The sequence below is a fragment of the Eumetopias jubatus genome, unplaced genomic scaffold (genome assembly GCF_037043125.1).
Source record: "Eumetopias jubatus isolate StellerSeaLion01/CBP00866 unplaced genomic scaffold, mEumJub1_p1.0 scaffold_122, whole genome shotgun sequence".
NCBI classification, from domain to species: domain Eukaryota; kingdom Metazoa; phylum Chordata; class Mammalia; order Carnivora; family Otariidae; genus Eumetopias; species Eumetopias jubatus.
In genome coordinates this window covers 457183-471776 of record NW_028274928.1, presented here as the reverse complement: position 1 = coordinate 471776, position 14594 = coordinate 457183, and the positions used below count along the sequence as shown (strand labels likewise).

Sequence of the window (14594 nt, the reverse complement as noted above, 5' to 3'; positions counted from 1 at the left end):
TATATATATCTGTACTGTAAATATTAGTAAATTAAACTCATTAGATACCTAATATTAACTATTTAGATCCTAATTTCAAGTTAGAGGGGTTATCATTTTGAAAAATTGTTCATATTAAAGTCTGTCTTACTCAATATTTTATCTCACTTGACAGATATATTAGATTGTTTCTGAAATATAACTTAGTGATGCATATAATCCAATGGCACTAGAAATAAAGTCTATTGGCAATAAACAAAACTGTTTGTTTTATCAAGAAACATCTCTCAATTCTTGAATATACTATCAAAACATTCATATAAGGAAGAGCATCAGATTTCTAGATTATTCTAACAAAACTGACTTTGCCTCCCCAAAATACTATTTTTTTTTTTTTCCCCAAAGATTTTATTTATTTATTTGACAGAGAGAGACAGCGAGAGAGGGAACACAAGCAGGGGGAGTGGGAGAGGGAGAAACAGACTGCCCACTGAGCAGGGAGCCCGATGTGGGACTCGATCCCAACACCCTGAGATTATGACCTGAGCCGAAGGCAGTCGCTTAACCAACTGAGCCACCCAGGCGCCCCCCAAAATACTATTTTCTACAGAAGCATTCCTTAAGATTCATCAGAGTTGTTGGCTCCTTCCTCTTTAGCTTTGTATGAATAACTTCTTCCATGCCGACAAAGATAAATTTCAATAAAATCAAACTCAATGAAACCAGTTCCTTGTTTTCTCTTAATTCTTACACCTACCTGATGGGAATGATGTAGGAGAAGAGAAGGAGGAACCGAAACAGGTTGTGGTACCACGGGCCTACAAATCCTTGTAAGGTCACCATAACAACCGAGAGAGCAACTAAAGCCACAAACAGTGCTTTGGTCAGCTGATTGAGTTCAAGGTCCAACAAACCAACCTGAAAGGAAAACACAGAATTAGGGCATAACCATAATGTCTCTAACGTGACAAATGTGAATACATGATAGTGATGAATGACATCCTTAGATCTCCTCTTGTACTGACCTTAACTATAATAAAATACAAAACGGTATTAACTTTACTCTTCTCCTGAAAAGCCTCTGAGAGATTTAAGCAGAATTTCTGAAAGGGAGTCATGATCCCCAGGAAATTCCCAGAAAGGATTTACTGCGACAACGGGAGTCCAGGGTATCCAACCAAAAAACACCCAGATCCTTTGTCAAGATGAAGATGCTATGACAGCTGACTAGGGCAGACTGGGACGGGGGGGGGGGGGCGCAAAGCACAGCAGAGCCCTGCTCAGGCTGTGGAGAGTGCATGTGTGTCTCTCTGCACGTGGAATGCCAGCTAACTGATGCTTAAGTGCATCCCATGTAAGGATTTCATGTTCACGTAGAGGCTCCCAGGAAGAGGACAGTGTCTGTCATCCCTCTCTGCCAGGAGTGTCTCTGAAAACACCTTCTCTGAATCAAGCAGAAAAGCAACAGACAAGGTAGTTAGCTTGACGGAATGCCTTTTTAATGTGCACAAACCCTACGCTTTAGGTTCTCCCCATAAGGTATACAACCCCAAATTCATTCTGTGGATTGTGCCCGATTGGGCAAACCGTGAGGGGAAGCTATGTCCATGGGAATGAACTCATTTTGGGGTGCATTCTGTGTGGGATCTTGGAAACGGTGAGAAGTAGTGTTCATTCCTCAAGTCAGAAGTGATCTCAAGCTCTGGTGGTCTGCATGCTGCCCTCCCCTGCTAAGTTGCCTGGCTGAAGGACCACAGTGTGGTACAGCATGTGGGTGGACACAGGGGTGGGGTCCTGGGCTTTGCAGAAAGGCTTCAGAACCACACAGGGGGAGAGGTGGGGTCACATAGCAATGACATTTTCTCGGGAATCAAAACGTAGGCTCATTTGAATGCTGGCTCTGCCACCTCACAGTAGGACCTTGGGCAAACTGTACACCCATTTTCTTATCTGTAAAATAGGGTTACAGAAGTGCCTCCCTAACAAGACTCAGGGGGTTAAAGACGAAACACAGCTCCTGGGACAGAGTAAGCCCACACACGTTTTCCTGTTCTCGTTCTTTGAGTTAGGAAACACTGAGATCTGAATCTGCACTTCCCACCTCTGTGGCCTTGGCCTTCCCCTGGCTACCCTCGCTTTCCTCAACCCCAAGCTGCGGCTCCCCACCTGCTAACCAGGTGGGCTCCCTGCCGGCCCTGGAGAACCCACAGTCGCCCCTGGTGACTGCCCACCCTGCCTACTCCTCACTCACGGGACCCTGACAGGCACCGAGTCCTACCACCTCTGTCATTCACCACCATCTGAGCTCCTCCCGAATCTCGTACAAATTGTGAAAGAGAATAATCTAAAAAGAAAGTGAGTGCCATAACTTTGATAAAATAAACGAGATACTACAATTCTCAAACTAAAGTGTTTGAGAATTACTGAGCTAATTAATTAGTAACTTGGTTTATTTTTTAGTACTTTTGAAAACCCCTAATTTTGGCCAAAATGAGGTTAGCTTTCCCCATGTCTCAGTCTTTAGTTTGTATCTGGTTGTGATTAACATCTGCCACAGACTTGCATGAGAACATTCGAACCTGTAGTTAGAAAAAAACACCAAACTTTGTCAGAAAGTGCAGGTAAGTAAGTGTAGCTCGGACGAAATCCACTCACTGAATAAATGGAAATGTCTGCTGAGCTTTCTGCTACAGCGTAAGGCGATGAAAAATGAGCCCACTGAGATTCCACCCGCAAGAAACAGCCAGTCTAGTAGGAAAAATAAGATGAAGAGCAGTGATAAAATTACAAAACAGAAAGTTTTCTTGTCTAACCCAGCTGCTGCCGGATGCCACTCCTATAGGCCTTTAAGAACAGCCTAGAAACACGGGAACCACAAGAAGCCAGAAGTAACCACTGACGTTTCTCTAGAGCCTGGGTTCTACCTGCTCACCCACCAGGACAAGGCAGGGTCTGCGTCCTGGGCGGGGCTCGGCAATCCCCCGACAGGCCCCACCCCAGAGGCTCCCCGCTCCACCTGTAGGCCCCGCCCCCAGGCCCCACCCATCGGACCCGCCCCCGTGGCCCCGCCCCATCGGACCCGCCCCGTGGCCACGCCCCCCGCCCCGGGAAGAAAGCGCGGGGCCTGCGGAACGCGGTGTGGTCTGGCGACGCCCTAACTGAGGCTGTGGGCAGGTGCCTTCCCGTCCTGCACAAGCGGTCACCTTCGGGCCAGGGGTCACCGCGAGGCCCCCCCACCTGCAGGCCCCGCAGGCAGCGCCCGCCCCCTCCCCAGAGGACGGGCAGGCTGCACAGGAGCCCTTTGCGAGCTTCTGGAAACCTCCGGCAGGGCCGCCCAGTAAAAGCCCTTGAGAACAGGGCAGCTCAAGAGCCCCGCACTGGATTTATCAACCGCGTTTGAAGAGCAGCACAACCAGGACAAATATCTTGCAATTTCCGCCACTTCAACTACTACATAGTTTATGCTTGAATTATTGAGAATAGGTTTTTGGATTAGAATGAAGAAAAATTAAGCTGAGGAAGTAGAGCATGTTTCAAAGCCCAGACCCTTCTGCTGTGACAAAGGAGGCCTGAGTGTCAGGCCTCGCTGAGGGTAGGATGAAGTCATTATTCATTCAGTCAGGGAAAAAAGACTCAATTACCTCAACCTAAAGATGCTATCAATGAATGCAAAGTGCATATTTTACTCTATTCATCCAAATCCCATTAAAAAGTGAAAGGAATGATTTAATCTGGCCTTGCAGAGTTGGTCTTTTTTCTGTAATAAAATAAAGAATCACTGTCTTGCAAAATGCATAACCACTACCTCACATTCTCCCTGCATCCCAGCAGTGAAAGACTGTAAGCACAGGGACAAAAACAGTCAGAAATGAGTACAAAGTTTCCTTTGAAAAAATGCCACATAGAGGACCGCAATGAGCAGCAGCCCACTGCACACTGCTGTGCAGATAGCTCCAAGTATTCATACCTGTCTGACCAAGACGCAGGCGCTCAACTGCCTGACTCCTGCTAGGCGCGGTCCTCTCCCACACCCCTGGGATCCAAAGGGAAGCTTCATCACTTTGAACTTTTTAGGTTTACAGAGCAAAATACAACTTTTCAATAACAGGTTGTTCTTTGCATTCTTTCAGGTAGCCCTTGTTGAACTATGATTATTCTTCCTGGAAAATCACTGCAACCAAGCTACAGTATATAGCATGATCTAAATTTGCTGGTTTTTTGGGTCAATTCTAATAAAGTCCACTTTTAGTTAATAGTTAATATTTTTATGCTCATTTCTCTAAAACATGCTTAACAAGTTTCTACAACTCGCTTAAAATGCAATCTGGACTCTTAAAAACAATATTCAGTATAAAAACTAGTTAACTCGTAAACTTACAGGTTTTATAAAGAAGATGGTAACTTCACTTTGATGTGAATCTCTTCCTTCTTTAAAAAATTTCTTTAAACACCTGAACAGAGCAAATACCTTTTGCTGTGATTGTAAAACCTTTCCACCCATAAAATATATTATTAATCACTCGAAGTAATTATGACTGTGTAAGAAAAGGTAAATTATGTACACTAGCAAGCAATTTTCAACATTTATTGTAAGTTCCTATATTAGTAAAGCAAATTTTCTTCTACTTGTCATAATATTTGTTTTATTTGAAACAACTGTGATAACAAAATTAAATACGCTACTGGAAATTTTAATCTCCAGGGGAAAATTTGTGCCTAATGTCTAAGATACCACAGTGGTTCTGCAAAGGGGCTGTTCTAGGATAATGAACACAATAATTGCCTGTATAATCTAAAATGGTACTAATGGCAACGATCACAAATCCATTTAGCTCCTCTTTAATTTATGTACCAAGTTTAAATAGCTAATGGTTCTCAGTAAAATAACAGTTTCTACCAACAATAAAGGGTAAATACGGTATTCTCCTGCTTAATCAAGAAAAGATCAGTCAGGTTTTTGTAAATGGACGAATGAGAGCCCACCTTATCTCTGAGATGCAGCGCTGTCCCATCCATCTCACAGTGAAACCCCTACCGCGCTACCAGGTCCCTAAGAAGTCAATGTACACCCCAAACTCGAACAAAGGTCTCGTGCTATACAAACTTAGAGACAAAACAATGGGCCTTGACACCCACTAAGTGCTGACCATATGGTATTATCCCTGGAGGAGCATGATGTGAACATCAAAATGTTTTCACCATTCTTTTAAAACTCACATTTAACTCACCTGTTACACAGAAGTATTTTAGAATAACTACACAGTAAGATGTGAAATGTCAAAAAGCCAATTTAAACTCTTGCAAGGAGCTAAATAATATTTTAATTTGTCCTATATTATCCCTGTACATGGATCACATTTTGAAACAGAAAAGCCTCCAATCTAAAAGCCTAATAGCTAATTTACTCAAGATGACTCTACACGGGCAGAAGTACGGCGTCATACATGAAAGATCACTTAGGGGAAAAAATAACGTTGTTAACGCTGTTTATCTTTTAGCAGCTAAACTACTCTTGGACCAGCCCACCGGTTCCTCATCATTCAGAATTTGGATCTTGACTAGAAAACTGAGACAGGGCGACACTTTAACGTAATTGAAATTCCTATAAAAAGCACATTCCTTTTAAATATCTTTGAAACAAATCAGCCCTGTATTTTCTACTTTTAGTAGAATCTTAAGAAACAAGAAAAAAATAAGTCATCTACAGACCTTCATTTGTACTTATGTATTTCAAATAATTGAAACTCATTTAACTCCTAATTCTTACAGCAATAACTTTTTCCATTTTGGAGTTTCAATGGAAAGTATTAGTTTTTAAAAAGTGATGCTATATAGCCTTTTATTTTTTTCCTCAAGTCTACTTACTTACTCATCTTTGGACATGAACTACTAAGTCTGACGTGTCTGCTGCACACACAGCCTGGCCACACGCTGCAGCCGTGTTTGAGCTCTTACTGCTCACCGCCCCAGTGATCTGCGAAATAAGCAGCGTTTCTCTGAGCCATTTTAGTCTATTGGCTCAAGAATCTGTGCTTTTAAAAGCTCCCTAAATAAGTATCAGTACGAAAATTCTTAATGTTAAAATATATCACCTTAATTTTTAAAAATAAGAATGTATATTTACACAATACACATTTTAAAGTCTGTTGTTAGAGAATATTTCATATCCTACAATTTTACCTACCAACAAATTTTGCCTGACTCTCCTATATTCAGCAACTAAGGTTTCTTCCTGTGCTTCCTATACAGTTATTACGTAAGATGGTTTTCCTTCAGTGTTGAACATTTAAAAAGAAAATGGGGTTGTTCTATTTTTTACAGGAACAAAAAAGTACTGGTGGGAGGATGAGCTATTCAGCAAGAAGTAAAACCACTTTGCATATCAACGGGAGAAACTTAAGAGAGGAGACAGGAGATTCAAGGCAAACCCTAAGTGAGCCTGGTTTACACAAACTTGGGACTGAGCTCCGCTGTCAGACCGTGCATCGTCAGCTGGCTGTCAGTAAACACGCTGCTGAAGGTGAAAGCCTTGCTGAAATCTGCAAACATGTCACCTGCTAAGTCGAGTGCACAATGAAGCTGTTTGGTCAAACTGCTGGCCCTGCAGACCCCTGGAGAAATTTCAATACTGGTTTTAGCATTTCCGATAGGACACATATCCACTCAACAGGGCACTTTTTATAACTGACAAAAATGTCACAAAAATAGCAGGTTGTCTATGAACATATGTATGCACACATCTCAGATTTGGTTTTCCCAAATGCAGGCTTGCTGTATGGTCCTGAAAGACAACCTACCTGGTCACGTCGGCTACTGTCTGACAGCTTCCTCTGTCATATTAGAACTTTTATTAAACGATAACCAATATGTCAGAAGTCATCAAAATTAATGCAATACAGTGGCTTAGAAATAAGTGCTAAGTTTAATTTTTAACATAAATTATTTCAAATACTCGTGTATACAACTTGTGGCACATCGATGCCATATTTAAACAAAAATGGAGTGAAAACATGCAAAACAGCCTGGAAACTATTTGGAAATTTAATGTGTACTCCATGTACACAAGTTACATCAAAATCCAGCACTAAGTATTAAGAAAACCCCGTAACTTTCTAATGTACAGTATTCCCAATCTTATTTCACAATAGTCCACATAATTTATTTGAAAATCAGGGACGTAAGAAGACTAAAATGCACCTGCCAGCGCTGTACCGACTATAACCTGAGTGCGCCGCGGTCGCGGGTCATGTTAATGGCTTGCTGCTCTTTGTGGCCAGCAGAGGGCGCGCATGTCTCACGCTTATTTTTTCTGAATCCTGAATGCCTGCTTTTTGAATGCAGAACTTCGATCTCTAATTCAACCAATTCAGTATATTGAATACATGTTACGTACATGGATGTATTTTTTTTGTTGCCTAAAAGGGTTACCCTAAACATCTAATTTCTGCCATGCAGAATTCAAGGCAGAACTGATAAGGACTTCCAAGAGGGGAATTTCCTGAATAGAAACATACTGTTCTAGAAGGAATCATGTTTAGAGATCAGACATCCAGAATACGTTCAGAATACTGCAGGTAATCAGCAGAGTACTACGGGACTAAGGCTTCTGAAGATTTAGATCTATTATAAACTAAATTGATAAAACAGTAACAACAGCTTCCATTGATGGTTTCAGAAGATCCTGCATATATTTAACCTTATTTTTGTCCTAACAGTGTAGGAAGCTATCAATTTTAAATGGTTTTGCCAAGCCACTCACCAATTTAAAATAATTACTTCAATAACCTAAGCTATCCACTGACACCAGAAACCTTAACATTCAACATCATTCACATAAGTGGAATTCCAAGTCAGGCATTTGGATTTCAAAGTCATTAAATAAGCAGTTGATTTTGGTAATTTTATATTTAACAGATATTGACAAACAGCATTAACCTACTTTCAAATCCTTACTATCTACAAACACAACACCCACGAGTTGGGGGTCTAGCCATGTTATTGTGTTTAAAGGACAAAGCCTGGAGGGATGTGGGAGGAGGGACGGGGCCCAGGTTGCAGGTACAAGAGCCACCTCACGCCCAGGGTCACGGCCTGCGGTACACCCGACGCTCTTGGGATTTCTTTGTTCCCTAGCAACATGAAAATCAGATTTTTCTAATAATAACCCTAAATGGTACTGATACTTTTACAGAAAGGCTTTTATTAGGAATCTTAAGAGTTGAAGGGGAGACTGTGCTTCCTGCAGCACTGCTGGTGGTGGGGGGGGGGTGCGCGTGCTGGCCTCTCCCGCGCTCGTCTCTTCACCGGTCTGCACGGACGAGACCAGACTGCCCAGCACCGTCTTCTTCTGGGAGACACGTGCACGTGTGCATCTTTACTTTCTCCTCAACGTGGCAAGTCCTCTGTTTTAAATATCTTGTGTGTGTGTTTCAGAAACACCCTTAAGACACATTCTTATTCATTAGATATAATCTGTAAAATATTATTGGCTAGAAAACAGTATTGTACTGCTAAGGATGTTAATAATACCAGTACTAAAATCTGGGCTCCATGACTACTTGTTAAGGAAATTACTAAACATACAGCCAGGCCTTCCAACTCTACTGCATCCTCAAACTGCCAAGCACAGTGACAGCTTCCCTTCAGGAGACCCTCTGAACTCTATTTAAAAGAGCCAGAAAATAATTATGCGATCCCTTTCTGATATCCAGAAAATGAGGTGTTGAAGGAATTATTCTGGTGAGTGGCTTGGAGCTGCTGGACTACAGGTGATATGAAAAGGCTGGGTTTGGGGGAGGATACAGGTCAGAGCACCCCTTCCCCAGCACAGTCCACAGCGGGGATGCACGGGGCTGACGGGGGGATGGCCGGAGCAGCCCTTGGCCCTGGAGCCTGCCTGGCAGTGCGCCATGAGAACGGTTTCCGTTTCTTGGGGGAGTGTGTGTGTGTGTGTGTGTGTGTGTGTGTGTGTGTGTGTGTTTAAGAAATTGTATGTAATGGGGCCAGGGGTTACCACCTTTCCACCTGTATTTTTTCCCTTATAAAATTCTGGTTAAGGAAATGGCTCAATTTTTATTAGTAAATGAGGTCCCATTAATTTAAAATGAAACCTTAATTTCCAACCTGAGATCCTCTTTCATAAGAGGTCACGATACAGAGGAGTCTCCAAAATAAAGTCAGAAACTTGCTCAGTGATTAGCTTCAAAACATTACTTACATCTAAACTCTTCCTTCGACGTACCAGCAAACACAATGTACATAATGGTTTGTGCAGGGGAGTTTACCAACTTTAGTCAACAGAGTTTTCATATAATAGATTCCAGAAAGTCTGCTTTCATGAGAGACTTGAGTCCAACACTAAACACAGCCTATGAAGCTGCTAGTTCTGAATCAAACATCTTGGGGTGGGGACGGATGACAATTAGCAGGAAAAGGCGGCTTAACTGCTCTAGTGGTGCAGTTTCATGTAGCACGGTTCCACGTGTGAGCCTCTGCAGCGAGCCCCACGGGGACCCACACTGTGTACCACCAGCCGCCATGTCACATGAAGGCTGCAATGGTGTCCGGTCACGCATCACTGTCTCCCCTCAATGTTTCTTAGATTATTGTGTAAATATGCAGGAATTTATGGACCACATAAGGTCCCTACCCCAATCTCCGAATATCCGGCACCTATCATTACATAAACCAGTCAACAGTGCTTTTAAATCAAGAGTCATTAGCTGACTTGACAAGATCTATGACGAAGATATTTATTGGAACCCAAGCTAGGATCATGGTTTCACAGAACTCGTGAAGCTCCCTGACAATGCGACGCATGCCCCCGACTGTACCGGCATCAAGCATAGGGTAGATCCATAACACACTGGGGACCGGTGTCTCAAACATCTGGGGATGACACTGTCGTGAACACAGGGGCTCGTTCTGCCCATGTCCTGGCACCCCCGAGTCAGCATCAGCAGTGACTAGCCCCTTATAAGGCCAACAAAGAATGGCAGAGAGAGAGACACCGATGGAGAGTGGCCAGTGGGTCTAACATCTAATTTTGAGTCAGTCCACGGTTCTCATGATTTACATTCTTATTTTTCAAGAAAAATGGAATTTAGCAGATTGGCTAAAAATTTTAAATGACAACTTCAGGTGGTTGAAGAAACTTTCCATCTTGCTTTACCTCCTTTATTATGAGAACTGTCTGTGTAAGAGCTTTATTAGTGGCATCTTGGCAAAATGTAACACTATTTTAAACATCTAAAATTTTTGTGTTACTTTATGTTTTCAAAGACATTTTATGAACCATTTCATACTTAATGGCTTGTAAGCAATCCCAGGAGTTAGGAATTGTGTGAAAAGTTGCCCAGATTGACGGATAAAGTGAAAAGGTCTGTATTAATTTCCAAATAAAGAAATGCATGGCGTGGTATCTCACGATGATTACACTCTAAAGTACCAATTAGAACGCATCAGAAACTAGAGCAAGTTGACACTCTACAATAAAGCAAATAATTTCCAGTTGGAGGGGCAGAAAATGTTAATATGCAATGTTCAAGACTACAAGAATCTTTGTAAAAGGAAGTAGCTAATAAGGTTTAATGATGCATGTCAGGAAGCCACAGTATGTAGGGAAACACAGCTGGCTTCATTTTGTAAACTATTTGATATACACATCTTTCTAGTTCGCGATTATCAGCTGTGCCAGTGCCACGGGGGACAGTTTAGCCTTCAAATCAGGGCATTCCTCTTGTTCTCTAAATTACAAGTAAAATACATTAATATAATATGGTGCTAGAGGCTAAGTGCCCTGACTAAAGTTTATCCGCTCACAAAAGAGGATTTAAAGAAGTCTTCTGTAAAATGTCATGGAAACAATCCTACCAGCCTAAATAGGCTACTAAGTACTAGACCCATTAAAACAAATCATAAAACAAACACAACGCCAGGATTTAGTGAATTAATTACCTTCACCAAACGGTCACCATCTTTCCTACCTTGTGCATGAAAATACAGATGAACTACCACATGGTTGTACTGAGAAACCCCACGGCTCTGCTCCCCTGCCAGGGGTCCACGTGTGCGTGTGTGGAGGACCCCACTCCAAAAGGCCATACTCGTGCTACTCACACACTCTCAGCTCTGGGGGACTGCAACGTGCAGGTGCCAGCAATTACTAGCAGATGACAGAAGCACTCTGATTTTGTACCAGATGGCAGCTTAGGGTCACTGGAAGCCAGCAGGCCTTCCACAAGGAAACCCCGTGTTAGGCAACTATCAAACGTGAAAGCTCTTAGACACAAATTAATTATTCAGCCACCAGAAGACAACTCCTAGGTCACAACACTAATATCAAAATGCTGTTAAAGCACTCGGAGCCACTTATTTTAAATGTAATTACACATATTAGCTGCTAAAAACAAGCATGCCACGTAATGACGAAAAGGTTGTCCTAAACTAAGAGAGCTAAAATTCTAGTAATTAGTGAATTGTCTTATGGCAGAATATACTCAACAGGTTCTCACTCTGGATGAGGACTGTTTATGGCTGAAGCCGGGAACAGCCATGGCCGAGTGGGTCTGCACTGAAAGCTCCTCGGCACCTCAGCTGCTCCCGGAGAACACACGCCACGGATCACAAAGAGGGTACGGGGTTGCGGCTCCTCGGCGATCTGAGAAGAGTCTCAGAATCTCAGAGGTCGTCGTCTATCAAGCCTTGGTGCTCAAAAATATGACAGAGCACCCAGGCCAGATGTGAGGAGACAAGGGGCAGTATGATCTCCGAGAGGCTGTGCATTTTGACTGGGGGACGGACCCACCGTGAGCTAGTTCAATACTGGAGTCCGTCAGGCTACATTCTACATGAAAAAAGATGCAGGCAAAAGTGCTCCAGGCAAACAAAACATAAATGCATAAGTAACTGATTTACTTTAACAAGAGTAATTCCACACTAATAATTAACATAAAAGAGTTTTCATTTTTGGTCTGATTAATTTCAGACCTCTTATGACCTTAGCCATTTCCCACCCAACGGCCTTCCCCAAGTGCTGCTGCATGATTCCCGTTGGTGGATCTTCCTAACTCCATCAGAGGTCAGCACTTGTGGCTGACCTCCCGGGAGCTTCGGTCTCCTCCTCCAGTCTGGCCTCCTGGGCCAGACACAGCCCAGCTGTGGATGCTCCCTGGGACTACTCATCCCCATAATCAGATCTCTGCTAGCACTTCCCTTTAACTACACATACTTCCACAAGGTCCATAAAATAAAGACTGGTCAAATTTTGCTTATCAAAATGTTTTTCTCCACTGTTTTTATCTAAATGTGCTAAAACTTGCTGACATGGCACCAACTACTTTGGGGAAAGCAGAACAGACTAAATCAAACGACTGACCAAAACCAACGACCAAGAAAGTAAACAGTCAACAAAGGCAAGTCTTTTATCCAGCAAAGTCATCAAAGGACAAATAACCCCACGGTACCTGCCTGTTCTACCTCAAGCCTTCCTTCCCACACTCTAAGTGGGTTCTACCGAGTTCCAAGCAGGGACGGGGCGGTGTGTGTGGAGCCCTGAGGTTCTGGGTCGGGCAGGAAGGTGTCCTCAAAGAGCCAGGGTGGGGGCACGTGGAAATGCAGTCCTGAAGGACTCCCAGAGATGCACTCTACACTGCTCTGTGTCCTTCAGCATCTCTCAGAGCCTTGATACTTGACTGATGATTAACTGTCCTTACAAAACCATGCTCTCAAGGAAACAGCAAGGTGAGACACATATTCTTCCCAAAGGATAATCCTATAACTTACATGAAGAGCATTTTAAACTATAGAAGAAGCTGCTGTGAATTGCCTGAAGTGAGTGTTGGTCATCAGATTTCTCTTAAACAATGATCCACCGCAGGTAAGCTAATTTTTCTTCAATTTCCTTTCAAAGTAAGTATGACATGATGGTAGGAAATGGCACCATAATGACTAGAATTTAAACGAATTAATTCTTCCCAGACTATTGTTAAGTACCTATAATCCACGGCGGCACACCCCATCTTCCCACCTGCCTGTCATGACGACAACAGGCCTCAGGCAGGCTTTAGCTCACGTGTCTTCCCAGAGCTCAGGGGCTCACGCTTCATCCTGGGGCCCCACTCCACGAGAATGGTCCACGTGCACAGGGCTGCGTGCACAACGTCCGCGTGAAGTGCCACGATGTCATCTGGCCTGTGTGCAAATTCGCCATCTTTGTTTCCTCTCTAGATGCACAACTAGTGACGGACTGTGGGCAGGAGAGACACACGGAGTACTGGCGGGCACGCGGGCACAGCCTCGCCTCTCAGCCAGGCCAACTCAGCACCGCCAGGCCGCTGGCCCCACGCACCACCCAGTGTGGCCCTTGGAAGGGCCTTGTCCTCTTTCAAGGCGAGATACATCTGGGCCCGCTGGGGTCTCTGGCTGAAAGGCACCCTCTCCACGGTGAGCCCTCTGCATGAATGACTCAGGCTGCCGGCCTGGGATGCGGCCCTGGAACCTCTGCAGTCTGGCCCACAGCTGGAACAGGAGAACTGCTCACGGCAGCCAACCACCATCATTCTTGTTCTAATGTCATGATGAAGCATCTACTTCTTATTTGGTCTCATTTCTTTCAAATCCAAGCAAAAACACTGTTACAGAATAGCTGACTTGGAGGCTGCAGATCTTTCCCCCTTTTGAAATCCAATCATTGGAACAGCTTTCTCCAACAGGAGGTCATGTCGGCTCCTGGCCCCTCAGCCACTGGTCACACACATCACCATCTCAACAGCGGAGGAAGAAGACAGAAGTGAATTTCACAGCCTGTCCACACAGAGCTCGTGAGTGGGGTAGGGGCAGAAGAGTGACTCAGGACCGGTCAGGACGGTCAGGGGCAGGCTGCGCCCACAACTACTAAGGAGCTGGCTCTGGCCTGGCCGATTCCATGAGTGAAAAGTAAGATCTGGACTTTGGCAAGCATCTTCAAAGCGACACCCCATCGCTCCGAACACACATGGGAGTGTACGGAGTTGGAATAAAAATGGCGGGACCGACGTGTTCAGGGTCATCCTGCACTATGGTCTTGCACATCAGCAGCCCAAACTGACAAGTCACTGTGCTTTCTCTTCCAGTGTTTCTGTGAGCCTCTGCACCGACACATCAGGGACCCACCATCTGCCTCCCTCACACAGACAGGAAATAGCTTCCACAGGGCCCTGAGGCGGCCTCAGCACCTGACCAACAGCAGTGAAGTCTTGTGCTACAAGTCACCAAGTTTCTCATTTAAAAAACTATCAGCTGGCCAAACAGGGTAAATATTTTTTCTTAGAGGGGTGGGGCAGAGAGACAGAGTGTTAAACGGGACAACCTGAGATCATGCCCTGAGCCAAAATCAAGAGGTGGTCGCTTGACTGACTGAGCCCCCCAAGCGCCCCAAGACAGGGTAAATTCTTGAGACGACAGTGCTCAACATCTGACTGGGATCTGTAATTAAAATGCAAAGTATGCATTTAATATTTTTAATGGGAAACCAATTTGGGAATAAAAGGCTTCACTGCAACTATATTTTTATATGTCAAGAAACAGAAAATGAAATTTTAAGAAGGTAACAAATAAAATAGCATCACAGGTGGTGA

At 43.9% G+C, this 14594-nt stretch overlaps 1 protein-coding gene across 1 annotated transcript in view; it reads right to left on the bottom strand.

Annotated features, from left to right (window-relative positions):
• Window positions 1-14594, bottom strand: part of LOC148161592 (putative phospholipid-transporting ATPase IIB) — an 88237-nt gene that overhangs the window by 29761 nt on the left and 43882 nt on the right. Inside the window, exon 5 of the mRNA XM_088020723.1 lies at window positions 737-897. Coding sequence (XP_087876849.1) covers window positions 737-897 — 161 coding nt within the window. The remainder of the gene's footprint in view (window positions 1-736; window positions 898-14594) is intronic.